Here is an 18,625-nt window from a genome sequence, read left to right as displayed (position 1 = left end):
AAACACAAATCTACAACTAACCACAACAAATTTCGACAGAAATCATTAATTTAACTCATAACTAAATTTTTTAAACAAGAATTAAAATGGGGAGAATAACTCACAAAAACGATAGGAAAGAGTTGAGGAGGCGTCGCAGTCGCTTCTTTGCTGGGTGAGACTCTGCGGGTTGCTGGGTTCCTTCAAGGCGTGGAGTGTTGGTTGTCGGCAGCAATGATGGCGTGCGAGTGACGGTTGCCGGCAACAATTATGGCGTAGGAATGGTTGTTGCCGGCAACAATTATGGCGTGGGAGTGGTGATGAACCGAGTTTGAGAGAGGGAGAAGTGAAGGCATTTGATACAGTAATTAGTAGAACGAATTGACACGGTTTGGTGCTAAGTCTAGACCCAAGAAATTTCAATTCATCATAAATAAGATATGAATTTTTTTGAAGTATTGGTTGTAAGTTATTTAAGCTTAACGAATTGGTTGTCCACCCATGGCCATCTTATTTCATTTTTCGACTTTAGAGCGGATAGATAAAAAAGGCCCTAATAAGTATATAATACTTATTTTGTTTTGTATTGTTGATATATTAATTATTTTATAAAAAAATAATAGTAACTCATATTAGATAGAAAAAAATATAAATTAAACCTAAATTTAATTCAAGTTGATATTAATAATGTATATGAAAAAATATTTTTTGAGCCCAAAAAAATTTGGGGCCTTAGGCGATAGCCCGCTTAGCCCTTGCTAAACGACGATCATAACTCATATGTCCACCAAGCTTGGCCCACTTGGTTCAAAAAATGGGTTGCATTGGAAAACATTATTAGAGATTCAGATTCAGATTGTTGCTGATTATTTTTATCTGTGATACTTGAAATGATTGTTGAATTTTTTTCTTGAAATCAAACTTTTGATTTTTGATCAATCAAAACTTGAATACTTTGATCAACCCGACTATAATAGATACCAGCCAAACCAAGTATGCTAACATTAAAAGGTTCAATTGCAGATAAAATGGTTTCTATTTCAATAATCGGAAGAAAATACAATATAAGGAGAGGATTTCTACATCATTCAACATGTCCTTAACATTAAATTCTTTGGCATTTACGGCAATTATAAACTTGTTTACTAATAGCTAATGTAGCATGAGTTGTGTTAACTCAAAAGAACTCAACAAATGGTCATTTGTTTACTAATAGTTAATATAGCATGAGTTATGTTAAGACTTTGAGATTAGCATTAATTTATTCATGTTGTATTTAAAATAGTCGTGTTACGTATTCAATTTTTCTAGTATTTGCATCATTTGTCTATGAAGACCTTTTCTACAAACTTATTTAGAGGTTGTTGATATGACAGCACATTTGCATTTGATAAATGTTAGAAAAAATTATCTAGAATAATCTAATTTTTTCATGATTTTTCTACAATAATTTCACTTATTGATTAACTATGAATAATTCCAACTTTAATTTTTCATGGTTAATCAATAGGTGAGATTATTGTAGGAAAGTCATAAAATGGTTGAATTATTCTAGATAGTTTTTCCTAAATGTTATCATATATATTTTTATTTTAATTAATCAAGGGGTTAACAACTCAATATACCTTTAATTTTATTAGAAATATAATGCAAACAAACACAATGAGAGTAATTAACAAATTACAAGATATAAATTTGTATTTTGTTGTATGAATGTTGATGTGCTCTTTGTTTGTATGATCAACCAAGTTGAATAACACTTTGAAGATTTGATTGCAACAATGATGTCACTCGGAAACTTACACTAGTTATAGGTGTATGGAAACTTTCTTTCTCGTGATATTTCTCTCATAACGATAATTGAAAATGTATAATGAAACTCAACATGAGATACAAATGACTACACTATCACCCTTAGTATAAAGTGTGTAGAATAAATGAGTATGTGTTCAAAAAGATTGTAAAATCGAAAAAAGGACAAAGAGTTTTAAAGTTTTTTACATGTTCGTGTGGGAGGGAAAGAACAAGAATATAGGAATTCTTTAAAATGAATAGTACAGAATAATCACATCTATTATTCTCTTCATGCAATTTCCAATAAATGATAACTATGAGATTCCATAAACATATGCGACTAAATAGGGCTGTTCAAACGATCAAGCAAATGCCAAAACAACTTTTAGTAGCATTTTGTCTCGAAAATTGCGTTTTACTCGAATGAGCAACAATGTGTTCAAACGACCCAAGTTCTGCTCGAATGAGCAAAGCTCCTTATGAGCTTCTGTTTGTTACGTATTCACAACATATGTTTCAAATCACTTTGGACAAGTAATACTCTCTCCTATTCTTCTAATTAGTCCCGTTTGATTTTTCGCCAATTTTAGGTGGGTCCAATAAGATCACTTAAAGGGTAATAAGTAAATTATTTTGATGGTTTTTCACTAGTTCATTGTAATGAGTTAATGTGAGCAAGAATAATAAGGTAAAAAAATACATACTAAAAATAAAAATGAGATTAATAGGATGACTTAACCCTATTTAAAAATGAGGCTAATAAAAAGAATAAGAGGAAGTAATACTTATTTGTCCCACTACAAATAAGTACATAGGAAATGTCTTAATCTGCTCTAACGGCTCGTTTGGCAGGTGGTAATAAACTGTGGTAATAGGAATGAAAAACTAGTGTAATTTTGGTTGAAAAATCTCTTAGCTAATTGATGACCATGCTTGTCCAACTTAAATCATTTCATTTCTTCATAAAATTCATTTCAATGCATTACCATTAGGAGAGGTGGTATTAGGTGGTAATGGAAATTTATAAACAAAAAAACTTTTTTATGATCAAAGTTTCATTACCATGGGAATGACATGAAACTTTTGATGAAATTTTACACTATAATCATTCCCATTAGCACCATTTAGTACCATTAACCAAACGGGCCGTAAATGTCCAACAATCCTCCCACCACAACCATCATTTTTGTTCAGCAACATCCATCATTAATATAGCGTAAACACTGTTTTTTCTACTATTTGATCTCCAATAAGAAGTAGAATTCACATATGTAGTATGTCACTTGAAAGAAAAAATCAAAGCGAACAATTACATAGAAAAAGCTAGTAAAATACAGTTTTAGTAAAGATAAATTAACCTAATCAGTAAATCGTAAACATAAGGAATTAAAACATAAGTTGAAAAAGCTTTTCTAAGTGGTGTTTTACATTGCTCTCCGAGTTTGTTTTTATCTTATTTTTCTACTGATAAGAATCAAAATTAATATCCATTATATCCATTATCTATAAATAAAAAGAGTGTAAGCAATCAACACTATTCACATTTGCTCAAATGAAATTGTGTTTTGATTGATTTTCGTTTTGATTCTTGACAAATTTGGTTCGATTTTCGTTCTCATTTTAGTTATCATCTTTCTTTTCATCTGATTTTTGGAATTATAATTTATGAATGTTGTTGGCAGAAGTTCTCCAAGTATCTCCATTGGATCCTGTCAGTTGAGTCTCTTCTATAATAGATCAGTTTGTGTATATGATAATGTGTCTCCTGAGAAGGCAATACCTTGTATTCTACATGCAATCATAATTTCTTCTCATTCTGTCTCCTTTTTCAAATCATCATTTTCTACATGCAATCAGATATTTCTTCTTTATCCTCACTGTTTTTGGTTTGATTTTAATTGTTCTGTCTTGACCTAACCTAATTCGTCCTCGAAACGTTTCGTTTTCTTACACTTCTGCATCGAAACGCCCCGATCTTTCTTTATCCGTTTCTACGACAACTGACAATGGGGTTACTGAAATTGGGTCAGGTTCTATTGGGTAGGCGGACCAGCTCCGATTGAGTAGTTTGACTGATGATGGGCTGTCTTATAAGGAAAGCTTTATTACGAGGAGTTATGAAGTTGGGATCAGCAAAAGTGGAACTGTTGAAACTATTGCTAATCTCTTAACAGGTTTTTTTTATCTTCATCTGATTTTTATTTCGTTTCATTTCAAGATGCTTGAGGGATTTTACAGAAATTAGAAAAATAAACCTACTTTTTTCTTTAATCTTGCATTTTCATACTAAACTAAACTTGCTCTTTTCAATTAATGGTTGATTACTCTCTCCTCTTTCCTCTTTCCTTGTCTGGTTCATCAGTTGAAAATTTGTGAATGGGATCTTGCTTGAATTAAGTTATTTTTTTTTTGATATCTTGATCTTCAGCTCATGGTGTCATTTTGGTTCTCCTTTTCACTGTTACTGGTAATTCTTGTTTTTTTCTAGGGTTTTGCATTGGTTTGTAAAATTACTGGGTTTTCATTTTTCATTATTGTTTTAGTTGATTTTTTTCTATAATCCTTTCTTTTCTTAATTCTTAATTCCTGCATATCGAAACCTAAAATTATTGTTACATTAGGGCTTTGATTTGCTATAGTGGGATTTTGTTTTCCCATTGAACCATGCATTATTGAAAATATCATGCCCCCAAAAAGTTTAACAATTCATGAAGATATCCAAAAGATTAATGATTAATTATGATTAAATGAAAGGAAAAAAAAGAAGACTAATATAGTGACACTGACAATTTTGATTATTATGTTGATCAAGGACCCAATTGATTAGTTGATCATCTGATGCTCAAATTCTGTGTGGAGCTAATGTTATTCTCCATATTTCATTATGCATGGACAATTATAATGTTCTCACAACTATGGATGCGTCTTACAGGGTATGAGCTTTTTGCTCAGTTGATGTAATACTGGAGTTGTCAGAAGTAGACTTGTCATCTTATTTTTGGAGACTTTAATTATCGTCTCGAGGGCATGTCTTATGTTGAAGCCAGAGATTTTATTTCACATAGATGTTTGGAGTGGCTCAGAGAGCGGGATCAACTTTGAACATAGATGTAGACTGGGAGAGTGTTCCAAGGAATGCGTGAAGCTGTTGTTAGGTTTCTGCCAACACACAAGTTTGAAATACATCAACCTGGTTCAGCTGGTATTGCTTATTAAAACTTGTTCTTAGGCCCTTCTCTATTGACTTATGTGAATGTCCTTGCATATATCAAGTACGGGGGGAAAATAGAGAACTTAGGATCGTAGTACATGTGCTAATGGAGGCAATTGTTTCTGTAATTTAGGTAGTCATAGAGCAATAGCTATCAAGTCTCCGTTGCAAAACTAAGAAAAGTACAATAAAACCTGTTATCTAAATGCAAGATTTCTTCTGCATATTGTAAAGTTACCAATTAATTAATCAATTTTCACTAATCAACTTTCACAGGACTTCTAGCTTGCTTCTTCTATAGTTGTTAGTAGGGGCGGATACAGTGTAATGGAATGTTGTAAATTGATAGATCAGTTGATAACAATACACATTGTCTTCCCTGCTTTAAACCTGGGTTCAATTCCTTGTATGATTTCCAAATTCAATCCTTTATAATTTAAAGACAATGATTTTGTTAAAGACAATGGTCAAGCAGCAAGTGTATCAGAATGACTCTCACTGTCATCATTACTTGATTTTTCTTTAAAATTGAACATTTTTCATGAACTCTTTTTAAGTCTCATTTTCATTGTATGATTTCCAAATTCCAATCCTTTATAATTAAATTTATATCCTTTGAATGATGCTAATTAAGCAATTTCATATACAAAGAGTGATGCATTTTCATAAACTCAAATGTTGGTTAGAGAAACTGGGACTAAGCCATTTAGATATATGTCGTTGAAGCACCTGCCAAGTATTTTGCAGTTCTAGAAGTTCTCGGTGGTATTGATATGTCTCTTGGGATTAAAATGGGTGTTCAATACAGGTTACGTTCTTGGGGTTTTGTTAAATTTATAGTTTGAATCATGTGGGTTTTTTTAAAAGTCACTACATATATATACTGAACTTCCTTTAGGCACTGGCTTGGGTTCATCAGCTGCATTTTGTAAACAAATGGGCTTTCGAATGATAACTCAGAATGTACAGCCTTTACTGGAAAATTTGAAAAAAATAAAATTATTTAACAACTTAATTCCAAAGTCGCTGTTACTAATCGCTGTTAGTAACAGCGATTTCATTTTTTTTTTTTTTTTTAATAAACTAGAGTAGTCGTTGTTAATTAGAAAAATAGCCGTTAGGAACTTAAAAATAGTCGTTGTAATGATGTTCTATAAATAGCTCCATCATTTCCCATACTTCATTATATCCATTCTATATCATTCTTTTTCTTTTCAATCAATTTTTGAAGGTAACATAAGGTATTATATTAATTTTACTCTCAATTTATAAATGTTAATATTATTTTTGAAAGTTCACTTACGTTTCTATATTATATGTATTATGTAGATGTCAAAGGAGCATTGTATTGAAAAGCTTTGTGATTGTGGTTATGAAGTTGAGATTAATACAGATTGGAGCGACTTCGATCCAGGGCGTGAACTTTGTTTTTTGCCCTTTCTACTTGGTTGACGGATTAGGATGCACATACTTTAGATGGATTGCTCCGGAGGGTACAAAATGGCAGAGAGACTTAATAATACGGCTTGAAAAGGAAAAAAAAAAAAGAGCTTAAAGATGAGGTATTTAATCTTAAAGAGACAAATGGATGATATGACACATAGGAAAGAAGAGACTGAAAGGATTTTGAGAAAGTTTAAAAAGCCTTCTTAGTTAGCGATGGTAGTTTAACTTAACGAATGAAGTATGTAATTTGATATGGATTTGTTGAACATGAATGAAATTGTGTTGAATGTTCGATAGCAACATCCTTATTTGAATATGATTGTCTGTTTGTTTTTGATTAAATTCTAACTATATTCTTGGCGGAATGATTCATCGCCGAAAAGTCTGAGTACTTAACATCATTTCATTCATAATAAACGTGTGATAATACGATAAAAATATATACATCTACATATATGTTACAATTTACACACAAAAGATCAAATGTTATAAATATTGAGTATGTACAAATGTTCAATAATGTACAATCATGCATGTTATACTTAACAGTAACTCTCTTGAGAGACGGTTCCTCAAGTCTAGACCCATCAGATTATTGAAATTAATATAAAGAAAAAAAAGGCAGCCTCCAGCAGCAAACAGTCCCCAAGATAACCTTGTATATTCCAAGGCCATGATTGCAAAACTTAATGGAAACTGAGGTAATGTAATCATTATCAAAATTTTTCTGATTTTTCATGCATTAAAACTAAACATATCAGATTCAAATGAGTATTCTCCTTCCATTTCGTTTTTCTTCATCTTCAACAACATGGATGATTTTATGCAAGAATTCGAAGATTTCGTAACCCAGACTCAACGGGATTCGTCTTTTAAAGACAGTATAAGTAAGTTTGGTTCTATTTCCTTCAAGAATTCAATAAATTATAATCAAATAAAAAAAATCTGATGTTCCTCTGTTTTTAGTAATTCCATTAAATGATGAGCATGCTTAGCTCGAGCATGACAATGGAAGTAAAGCTAGTGAACAGAAGGTTAGTTTTGCATTTGATAACATATTATTCAAATTGGTTACTGTAAATTGGACGTAAATAAATTTCAAGGTGATATTTAATACTTACAAGTTGGTATTAGATATTATTCATTATAATTTATGCAAGAATTCGAAGATTTTTTATAAGTTGGCATTAGATAGTTTACAGTTTGGCGTTAAATAGTTTTAAATTGGCACTAGATGCTATCTCAAAATGGCACTAGATAGTTTTCAAATTGTCATTAGATAGTATTCAAAATTGGCATTAAAAAGTTTTCAAATTGGCATTAAATAGTTTTAAAGTGGCATTAGATGCTATCCTAAATTGGCATTAGGTAGTTTTCAAATTGGCATTATATAATTTTCAAATTGGCGTTAGATTGTTTCTGATCGGGACTTTACGTCCTTCAATAGTAATACCGCAAGTGCACCGCGTAGCGTAGTACGTCGGCAAGTACGAGTCAAATCCACAGGGAGTGGGGGTTAAGTCAATAGTTTCTCGATCGATTAGTGTGTTCGAAAACGTATAATAAGATGTTTGGAGATAGAAATAATTAAAGCAATCAATTAAAAGTACTTGATGAAAATGAAACATAAAATAAGGATGCAATGAACTAAAGTAAGGATAAAATGATCAATAAGCTAAAGAAGCATATGCTAGGTTTTCTCACCAAAATAGTGTTTACTAAATTTTAACCTGAGTTCATGGATGTTTTTGTTACGGGGAAGAACGTATCCTAAATACTAATGTTCTCTCTCGAGCAACAAAAACTTCTTAAAATATACTCAACTACCTATTCTTATGGAGCTAAGCATAGTTTAAGACATGAAGTACACATTCAACATTTCCAATTAAAGCATCTACCTATTCTCATGAAGATGACTTAATTTTTAAGCATAGACTATCATTGAAAATCGACTCTCGCCCTCAATTCAACGACACTACAACATGATAGCAAAATCCATCTTAAACTATAAACAACACAACCAAGCCAAAGGTAAAGAAAGCAATTCAAACTACATACATGGTGATAATGCCTAGCCTAAGCCAAAACAAGCTACTCACTCATACTCATATTGAAATTGTAGATTGCAAACAAGCCATGAACCATAGATGAATAAATTAAACTAGAGTGTTCTAAAGAGATGGGTGCAATATAAGTTGAAGAACTACAAGTATGAATATATGAAACTAAAAGCAAACAATCAAAGATAACTTAGTGACATGAATTGAAAACAATATACAGCAAAGATAGAAGTTACTTTTTTAGGTTCAATCTAAGGATGAACAAGATGGTTTGATGATTCAAACTTCAAAGTAATACCTTTGAAAAACTTTAATATTAATACATCAATAGTTGAAGAATCTAAGTTGCAAAATGTTACAATAGAGGATAAAATTAAGATTGTAATTGGAAATTGAAGGTACTTAATCGAATTGTAAGAAAAGTTATGCTAAACACTAATTCTTAACTGAAGTAAAAACAAAGCTATCAAAAATACATGAAAGTTACTCAAAATAAAGAGTGAAATCTGAGATGATGAGCTCCCTTTTCCTTTTCTCTATTTATAGCCTTCAAAACAAGTGGGGGTGGTGGTTTCATAATTGCTCAACTACCTCTAGGTTGTAGAAGGAGGGTGTCACCCCTAATGGATAGGGTAGGGTGGCTAAGCATGGCGGCAGCAAATAGAAGCAACAAATATAATTGGACCTCAAATGATATTTAAAAAGATCGCAAAAGCTGTTGTTGCCCATTTCGCTCTTGTCCCGTACCCTTGAATTGAATCCATTGCATAGCATATTGGGACTGATCATCCCAACTTAACAATATATTCTCATTTTACCGGTGAAAATCATTCTTATCATCATCAGAGTAAAGAAAATCATTCGTTCTTGTCTTCCTTGTCGTTGTGTTACATAGAACATTAAAAAGCGGCAAACTTCCAGGTTTAGGCAAATCAACACAATTAAGTATTCAACAGTATTAAGCAATCTCTTAATCATAACAGTTTACCTTTTCACATATACTAAATCAACACAATTATGTATTCAAAAACATTAAGCAATCTCTTAATCATAACAAGCTGTTATAAACCAAAAAAAAAAAAAAAAAAAGCACAGCCACAGATACTGCTAACTTGCACTCAGAACAATACCTCAAAAATACAGCGTAACTGTAACATCGACATCAAAATAATACCTACCTGCACTCATAGACAACCTATTCATCACAGCAACATGCTCGGAATACAAGATTTCTACATGCCTTCTCTACATTTATACATCTATTCTGAAATTTATCAAAACATCTCAAAACTAGCACAACGAATAACCCAAACCTCAACCAGAACCCAATCAATATGATAGCAACAGATTACTAAGAATTAATGCTCAAACTACTAGCTATGCTCGATCACTTAAATTTTGTACTTGAGTTTGGCTTATAATCATCTACGATTCGTTTGGTTAGTGGTAGTATATGGTGGTAATGGAAATGATTTATAGTGTAAAATTTAATGAAAAGTTTCATCTCATTCCCATGGTAATGAAACTTTAATGAGATAAACTTTAATCACAAAAAAATATTTTTGTTTACAATTTTCCATCATTACCTAATACCACCTCTTTTAATGGTGATACATTGGAAAGCTCCCAATGGTGATGCATTGGAATGAATTTTACGAAAAATATAAGATGATTGAAATTGAACAACCATGCGATCAAAGTAACCAAAAGATTCTCATTACCACCATTTATTACCATCTAACAAATGGGCGGCAAGTCACAATTGATGAGCAATATAAACCAAAGTGCAAAAATTTAGTAACAATAACCATAAAATCAACGAAAAATTGAAGATTATCAATTGATAAGCATTCCTTAATTACCGTCCGTTATAAGAATTGAGTTGGGAATAAATCCATAAAATTATAAAATCATGAACCCTAACAATAAATCCATAATCCATAAAATTATAAAATCACGAACCCTAACAATATAAAACAAAATACAATCAGCAAATAAACACAAATTATTCCATACGATCACCACTTACACATTTAATTCATCATCTCAAATCCCCAATTCATGACAAACAAGAAAAATCCCCAATTTCGATCAGCTTTTCCCTTTCTCACTCCAGAATTCATCTTGAATTAATTCAATTCAACATGCAAATGGAAAAGAAACTTACTAGGAAGAGATGCAGATTAACAATGCCAATTACTTACGCGTTAAAGTTGAAGTAACGAAGTAAACTAAAGAGATGAATTCGCAATTTGAATAGTAAGTATGAACTTATCTGGCAGTTTTCAGGAAAAATTACTTTGCTTAGTAGAGGAAGAGTCATAATGAGAGAAATGGTGGAGTTGTGCTTTTGATCGCGTTTTCCCTAATGAAAAAACAGTGCTTAACTTATTGTTTTTGAAACTAAATATTGGTAAAATAAGAAATTAAGAACGTGGAACTTCCTTCTAACTCAATTTTGCCTTCGGCACCCTACTTTTCCAGGAAAGCTTCCGTGGTTTACTTGGCTTAAACAAAGTTGATGACCGATACGTTGAACTATATATATCCCATAAAAGAGGATACTGCTGAAATGCAAATAGCAAAACTGGGATTGCTGCTAGCAGAGCAATAGGTGCCGGGATCCAAATCGTATCGTTTTTGAAAGTTATGAAAAATGTAGCAGTGAAAGCAACCATCATTGTCGCAATGGACACAAATAAAGATGACAAGCCTACCATTAGCTTGAAAGGTAGTAACTTCAGAAAGTCACTTTCTGCATATCTTGATGTTAGGATTGACAGAAACATTAATATGGACGTTGCAGAAGCGAATAACGAAACTGCATTGGATATTGCAAATACCTTAAATGCTGCATCTTTTAATAGAATCGGAGATCCGTCTTTGTCATCGTTACCACCAGGTAAGGTAAAAGCAGCAGTAAAAACAACTGTTGCAATGAGTGTTGCTACTAGTGTACATGATTCTGCTGTCTTCTTCATCCATTCCTCTCCTTCTAATCTTAAGTTCTTGTGTTCTTCTGTAAATAAAGCTTGGGGTGTCATTTGTGGGCCCTCTGTCGGATTATTCTTGGCCACAGCATAGTGGGGTTGGACGACATCTTTGACAGCCTACAAAAATCAGGAAAGGTTATTTATGGGTGGGTTATCTGATTAATTGTAATTGATTTATCTGAATTTTTATGGAGAATTTGTTTTTGGCTAATTTTCTTGAATAGGCTAAGCTAGTTTCCCTTTTTTTTTCCTCAATAGGTGGGATTGAAAGATAGAAAATTGTTGAAGAACCAACCCGATTAAAAGCTTTAATCAATGGTTGAAGAGTCATGATATGTTATATGCTCTATGACACCCCTTCACGTGAGAGTTCTTTGGGCTGGTTATATTGATGCAAAATAGACCGTCTTCATAGCTGGTGCTAAATATTCCACTTTAAATAAGCGATGAATAAGATTAGAACTTGTGAACTTTCATGACATTGGTTTCAGAAATTAATACAATCAAAAGCTTAAATTGATGTTTAAAGCCACATGGTATGTATATATTCATGAAATCAATCCAATACCAAATAAACATTTGATACTGAAATATTAAAATTATTTGCACTTATTAGAGGTGTATTATAGGCCATTATATCTTTATTTGCCTTATTTTATTTTATTACAATGCATTTTGGGAATATAAGCTATTTTGATAATTTTTAGGATGATTTTGGTCCAAGTGATAGGTAAATTCGTACGTGTGAAAAATTTGAAGAAGCAAGCAAAAAGAAATAGTTAAAAATAGCCACTGAAAGAAGATAGTTAGAAATTTCAAGCACACAACCTTCCAAAACAAATAGCCGACACGGCTTGTAATGTATGTGCCAAAAAGCCGAGTCGTCTTAGTAGGTGACAAAAAAAGTGGCTTTAGGTGAAAAAATAACATTTTCGCTTGACACGCGCCGACAAGAATACCAAAAATCTCGTATGCCCCATAATCTATGAATAATGAGTATATATTGATATTCATATACAATTGTAGTGATTCCCAATACCCTAGTCTTTTATCATTATTGTTTGCAACCTTTTAGATTTCAGTTTTATATATGAATCTTCACCATATATTCTCTCTATGTATTTATTAGAATTTAGTAAATCAAATTGACCCAAACTTCCATGTGTTTGACCCGCATATTACACGTACACCGTACACTTGGTTAAATAAAATTTGCTATCAATACCATAGAACTTTCGTTACAGCATTATGTATAAACTTGTTACAATGCTAGCAATCAATACCCGATACCCAAGCATGCCTTGAAAGGTGCACGAAAAAGTGAAACAGAAAGGTAGTCGGAGAAATTACCTCAAACCATAATAGCTCCCTTTGCATTTGTAAAGCTGCACCTGAGACACAGTTGAGTCTATCCGGAGGAGCAATCTTTGCAGCTAAATGCAGCATATTGTTCTGATGCGGATCAGTGTATGACGCGATTAAAGCTTTTATGGCTCCAATTTCGTGTATAAGCTTAAAAATTCCCTCGTGTCGACATTCAATAGCAATGTGAAAGATACTTCTGTTCTTTTCATCAACTTTCCATATGACATCAGGATACGAAAGAATTGATGTGATTAGGAACTCAACATTCCCCATTTCAGCAGCAACAAACAGCAGTCGTGATGGATATGCAATCAAATTTGAGATCTCAGTTTCTTCTAATTTGATGACTTCATTCCAAGCTCTCTGAGTCACTTGAAGTGCAAGTTCTAGTTGATGTTCTCCTTCATCTTTGCCCATGTAAGTCCCTGCATTAATCACAATCTAACTACATAAGAGACAATTTTGGATTAGTTTTTGAACGTCAAACTAGTGAGGAAAACAACAGACATCCGCTCAGAAAGTGTTTCCTTATGCTTTTCTTGCTAGTTAGGTTCTGCAAAGGCTTTTGAGCAAGGGTGTGCAGCACACTTTCGTCATTCCAATTCGCACGGGTCGCCAACCGAGGGTGCTTATCTATGAAATAAAGTGCAACATCTACATACAAAATGAACTCCTGTCAATAGAGTAACAAATTACCAACAAGATAGAAGAGAGAACTGGAACCTCTTATATACCATACAAGTCAGATTCTATGGCACTGGTAAGAAGATTAACACGATCATCATCGTTCAACAGGCTGTCATCCGTTACTTCCTTGAGATATTTCACCATATCTCTGTGGCCAAGAAGGATTGCCATATGAAGAGGAGTAAGTTCTCTACTGCCTTTAATATTGGGAAGTCGTCTATTTTTTGCCACCATAACTTTTGCAATATCTACATTTCCAGATGAGGCTGCAATGCAGAAGGCTGTATTTTGAAGTGTGGTTTGTGATTCAAGAAGATCATCTGATTTAACCATAAGGTCTACCAGATGTCTTACGAATTCAAGGTGCATAGCAGCTGTTGCAATGTGCAGAGTTGTGTCTCCCCTTTTGGTGATTGGTGCGGTTATCCATTCGGGAGCTTCCTTAAAAATATTGTTTGCTGTATCCCAGTCTCCATCCATAGCAGCTAGGTAGAGAGGTAATCCATATCTCAAGAATTTTTCCCTTGTTTCATCTTTTTGCACATGAAAAATAAGGTTAGTGTCACTATGTGTGAATTCAGAGCAGTTGTTATAGCATTCAGATGATTAGCATCTCAATTAGTTTTCAACTTTACATTAACTCAAAAACTGATGTGACGAAACAATCTGGTATATTCATCAAAAACAGCTCCATAGATGATAACACCCTATATTAATTAGTATGAAGTGACATAGTCCACCAGATCATATATCGAGTATTATCACTAAAGTATATTTTCTCCGAGCCGATCTTTTATCTTTCATTTGGATAGCAAAAGAGGAGAGAAAGGAAGGAAATTGGAGGAGTGAAAGTAATAGTGTGAAGATGAAGGTTTTGATGTTGAAGATAAATGTTCCGGTTGGGGATTCGGCGAATTAGGGTTAAATACTTAAATCTATATAGTATCAATTTGTCAGCAAATGTGAAAGTAGAAAGAAAGAGAGGGGGGAGTTTAAAGATGATGATGAATGTTGAAGATGAATGTTTTGTGGTTGAGATGAATGTTTCGAGGTTGAAGAAGAATGGGTATTTGGAGTGACTAGTGAGAACAAAGTTAAGGTTGCGTTGCGACTTTGCTTACATACAACTCTCCAAACCTCATCCTAGGTGGTAACCACTTAATGTTATGGGTAATGGAACGTTGTCATAGTTGAATATGGACGTACGGAGTGGTAAGCTCAAAGTTGATTATAGAGGTTCTGTTTTTAATTTCTATTTGAACAAACTGATGTTCTCTACCCCTTTTTTTTGTTTGATTAAGCACTGAGTTCAGAAAGATAATGACTGCAAGGGGAAATCCAAATCAACAGCAGCAACATCAACAAAATCAATTTTAAGTGGAAATCAGAATACACAGCAGCAACATCAACAAAATCAATTTCAAGTGGAAATCCAAATACACAGCAATAAAATCAGAAAGATAATGACAATCACCTCATGAAAGCAATTGATCAATCAATATAGGCTTAGTATAAAATTCATTCAAAAGAACATAATGAAATAAATGCATGCAGAAAGAGCAGGTATATACTGAGATAATAATTCAACTTACTAAGTGGTGGATCACTATTTGAAATAAATGCCGGTGGAGGAATTGAAAGGCTAATTTCATTCCGAACTTGGGCTTCATCCTTGCGATGATCTTGTTTCTGAAATGGCTTCCCTACAGATGCAGCTGGATCTCCTATGATCATCTTCTCGAATCTCGAATGGTTGTGAGTCAACTTCTACTGCCTGAATGATATCTCTTGTTTATCTCTCTGGCGCAACAAAACAACATGGAAGCAATATTGTATTTGCATATTTCGCCACATGCTTCTTCTTCCATTCAACTGTTAGGTTATCAATGACTTAGCTGTAGTACATTGTTTATTGATATAAAATCCGACATTGTTGAATTGTTTATTTGTTGTTGTAGGGGTGGGGTTTCTACTTTTTATATATATAAATAAGAATGATTTTTAAATGATAAGGATAAGGGAAGAATTTTTGTTTGATTTTATTTTGTTATTATATATAAAAAGTATATTATGTTATAAATTAAGAACATTTTGAAAATTATTTCATAGTTACTTTTTTGTGTAATATAGTTACTTTTACAATTATGTTTTTTAGGCTTAAGGATACTATCTTATCCTTCTCATTTTCAATCCCTTCTCATTGAATCTCTTCTATATATATATATAGAGTTATGTTAGACTTTGCGTTATAATTAGCATATATTTATTGATGTTGATTTAAAAAAGCCATGTTATAAATTTAATTCTTCAAATTAATGTTTGTATTATTTGTTTTTTTAGATATGATTTTCTCTATGAAGGCCCTATGACAATCTTTTCTATAAACTTTTCAAGAGGCTGATGAGAAGAATCAATAGTTATTCATAAGATGTTTTTTAATTGAGTTTGACATGCATTCCAGACATTATTAATGTTTTTGCTATTATAATTGAGTACAAATATTATTATATGTTAAAAGCAAGTGCCAATAATCTTAACAATAACGTTAACTTTAAACATTTAATCGAACATGCCTTGTTTTGTACTTTTGAGATGTCGTATTAAAATAGTTTGAAGTTTGGAACGATCGACCGGTCAAGCGGTTCTTGGCTCGGTCAAGCGGAATGTCTAGAACAAGTCAGTAGCTAGTCTGAAGGCTCGCTCGATCGAGCGAGGTTGCGGCTCGACCGAGCGAGAGTCAAGCACTCAACATTGGATTCTGTTTTGGTCAGAATTTGTAGTGATTATGCAATAATGTGGTGCATTACTCTATTGTTTATTGTAATGTTTAATGTCATAGTTATTTGGGGTGTTAATTGTGCTTTATGGTGAGTAATTGAGAGGTTTTAAGAATGATACTCACCTTCCTCTATAAAAGGGAGTATCATTCATAGAACAAAATCACCACAAACACTCATATTGAGAGTGAGCTATTCTTAGTTGAAACTTAATAGTGTTCTTCATAGAATCAGCATTTGTGATCTTGAGAGAATTGTTCTCAAGATAGGGGGAGGTTTATTACATTGTAAATGTTGAATTCAATCTAATAAACTACATTTGAGGGGGAGACATCCAAGATACCTCGTAAACACTTGTGTTCATCCTTACATTATATTTTTCAATTGTTTTTATTGTTGAACCTCTTTGATGCTTTCATTTCATTATATATTTATATATTCCTATATTTCTATTTTACTTGATCAAGGGATCAATTTATGTATTAAATTTAATAAAAGAACCTCAAACTCTAATTTATAAAAGCACGCACAATGGCGAATGTAAAGATAATCATGTTAAATGACCTTTAACAGTTTATGAGTAATTTTGGAGACTTTAGAACTCCACGTTGAACCGAAATCTTGCACACTTTGGATTTAAGAGTGAACAAAGAGACGATGTTTTGTGTTGAATTGGGAGTATGATGACCGTCATACTATATCATCATTTTACCATAATGCATCTTGATCTGAATTGAGCCAATATCATGAACTTTATAACAAGAGTTGTTGCACATAGAAACAAATGTTGTTTCCAAATGGTAAGCACTTTTTTGAAAGCAAACATGATATGTATGCCAAGATCAAGAAACCAATCAAAGATTTCATTCTCCCATGTGAAGTAGCCAAAAGAACATCATTCGACTATATATCTACAAAATTGGTTTCAACAGTTTTCTTTTTCTTTTTTTCTAATTTTCTTCTCTTTTAGATCATTCTTTCGTTTAAAGCAATCGAAACGTAGTGTTGCTTCATAAAATATTTGTATTATTTATCTGATTTATGTTCATTAAAGATGATCTGATTTTTGGTACTTGTTTTACCTTGTGCTTTATCATTTATATTTAATAGTAAAATATTATCAATAGAATGCACTTTAAGATCAAAAATTTCTTTTGCACGTAAATGAAATTTAACATCTTTAAAAGACAGTGTCGTTATTACCATAGACATCATTTTCTTTAAGTGTATGTATGAAGGAGGAAGTGAGACAATTAACGCGGGTTAATCCTCATTGTCCATCTTGGCATTTAATTTCCAAGATCAACTATAATTGAATTAAGTTCATTAAATTTGAATAGATGCAATCGGACATCTGCATAGTAGCGCCTTTCCTTAATAGCTTACTAGCGAAGCTTTTGGTCATGTAAAGGACTCAAATAGTTTTAAGTTTTAACAACTCTACAAAGACTACGAGTATCTTTAGAACCCTTTTAAGCCAATTTGTGCAAAAATGGCCTTAATCTGGACTTTCCAGATGCTGAAATTTATCTTGCCATTAAATTTCTCGTTCTCGAACTTAATCGACATTAGTCAAATTTATTAGGAAAATGATAATTTCAAAATTTAACTAAAAAGTAAAAATCACTTATTCTGGTTTCTAATTTTGTTTTTATTTTTCAAAAAACTATAAATTGAAAAATAAAAATCAATAACAAACAAACCTTTAGTTATTATGTTTTTAAGATAAATTATTAAGAATCAGCCTTATAAGTTATATGTCTTCATCTTCAGAACTGAATGACATCCACTTTGACTCTGTAGAATTATAATTATGAACCTCTTCTACACTTGCATCCAATTCCCAAAAGCTTGTAAACTCAATTTCTTCTGTCTGATAATCTGCAACTTCCTTTGTAGTATCATGGTTTAAGATGGACCTAGAAATACACAAATATGATATCACATCAACATAGCCATCAAAAAAGCCATAAAAATCAAAACAAAAAAAGTCAACCCAATAACTTTGATTTCACACCTTAAAATGTTGGAATTTAAAAAATAGGTCTAGACTATCAAAATATAAAGAAAAGCAAGGAAAAATTACTTACAAGCTCAAAAACAGTTCATGACTTAAATTTAATTAAAAGAAATAAGAGCTATTCTTCAAGTTTATAAAGATATATATCATCTTTACTTTATCTCATGTAAAACAATTTAATTTATATATGCATGACTTACTAATGACTTTTTCCCCAAAGTATAATTAAATTTTTATAATAATGTCATTAAAAATCACAAAATATTTAATTTTAATGGTAAAATTAAAAAAAT

General features: G+C 32.3%; 1 protein-coding gene and 1 long non-coding RNA gene across 3 annotated transcripts; one reads left to right on the top strand and one right to left on the bottom strand.

The window, feature by feature from the left end:
- Positions 1–8,853: 8,853 nt before the first annotated feature.
- Positions 8,854–15,554, bottom strand: LOC130825133 (ankyrin repeat-containing protein ITN1-like). Its single transcript, XM_057690184.1, has 5 exons — positions 15,128–15,554; positions 13,583–14,068; positions 13,356–13,502; positions 12,834–13,273; positions 8,854–11,600 (listed from the first exon to the last, which is right to left on the bottom strand). Exons 1-5 carry the CDS (start codon positions 15,267–15,269, stop codon positions 10,938–10,940), a joined length of 1,878 nt encoding a protein of 625 aa, XP_057546167.1. The 5' UTR covers positions 15,270–15,554; the 3' UTR covers positions 8,854–10,937.
- Positions 10,610–13,935, top strand: LOC130825134 (uncharacterized). Of its 2 annotated transcripts, XR_009046843.1 has the most exons (7): positions 10,610–10,749; positions 10,975–11,221; positions 11,297–11,392; positions 11,522–11,629; positions 11,742–13,265; positions 13,399–13,716; positions 13,796–13,935. It is a non-coding gene; the product is annotated as an uncharacterized LOC130825134 (long non-coding RNA). The 2 variants fall into 2 exon arrangements; XR_009046842.1 differs by having other exon boundaries at positions 10,975–13,265.
- Positions 15,555–18,625: the final 3,071 nt, after the last annotated feature.

This window comes from Amaranthus tricolor, chromosome 10 (assembly GCF_026212465.1).
Source record: "Amaranthus tricolor cultivar Red isolate AtriRed21 chromosome 10, ASM2621246v1, whole genome shotgun sequence".
Taxonomy (NCBI): Eukaryota; Viridiplantae; Streptophyta; class Magnoliopsida; order Caryophyllales; family Amaranthaceae; genus Amaranthus; species Amaranthus tricolor.
Note: the sequence above shows the minus strand (reverse complement) of the source record. Positions and strands in the feature narration are given on the sequence as shown.

What these genes read in the sequence shown, in the direction of transcription:
- LOC130825133 (XM_057690184.1), bottom strand. Translation starts at nt 15,269, where the DNA reads ATGATCATAGGAGATCCAGCTGCATCTGTAGGGAAGCCATTTCAGAAA. An exon ending in AAATAGTGATCCACCACTTA is followed by an intron (nt 14,069 to 15,127) that starts GTAAGTTGAATT and finishes ATGTGCAAAAAG; the next exon opens with ATGAAACAAGGGAAAAATTC. An exon ending in CATAGAATCTGACTTGTATG is followed by an intron (nt 13,503 to 13,582) that starts GTATATAAGAGG and finishes TTTTGTATGTAG; the next exon opens with ATGTTGCACTTTATTTCATA.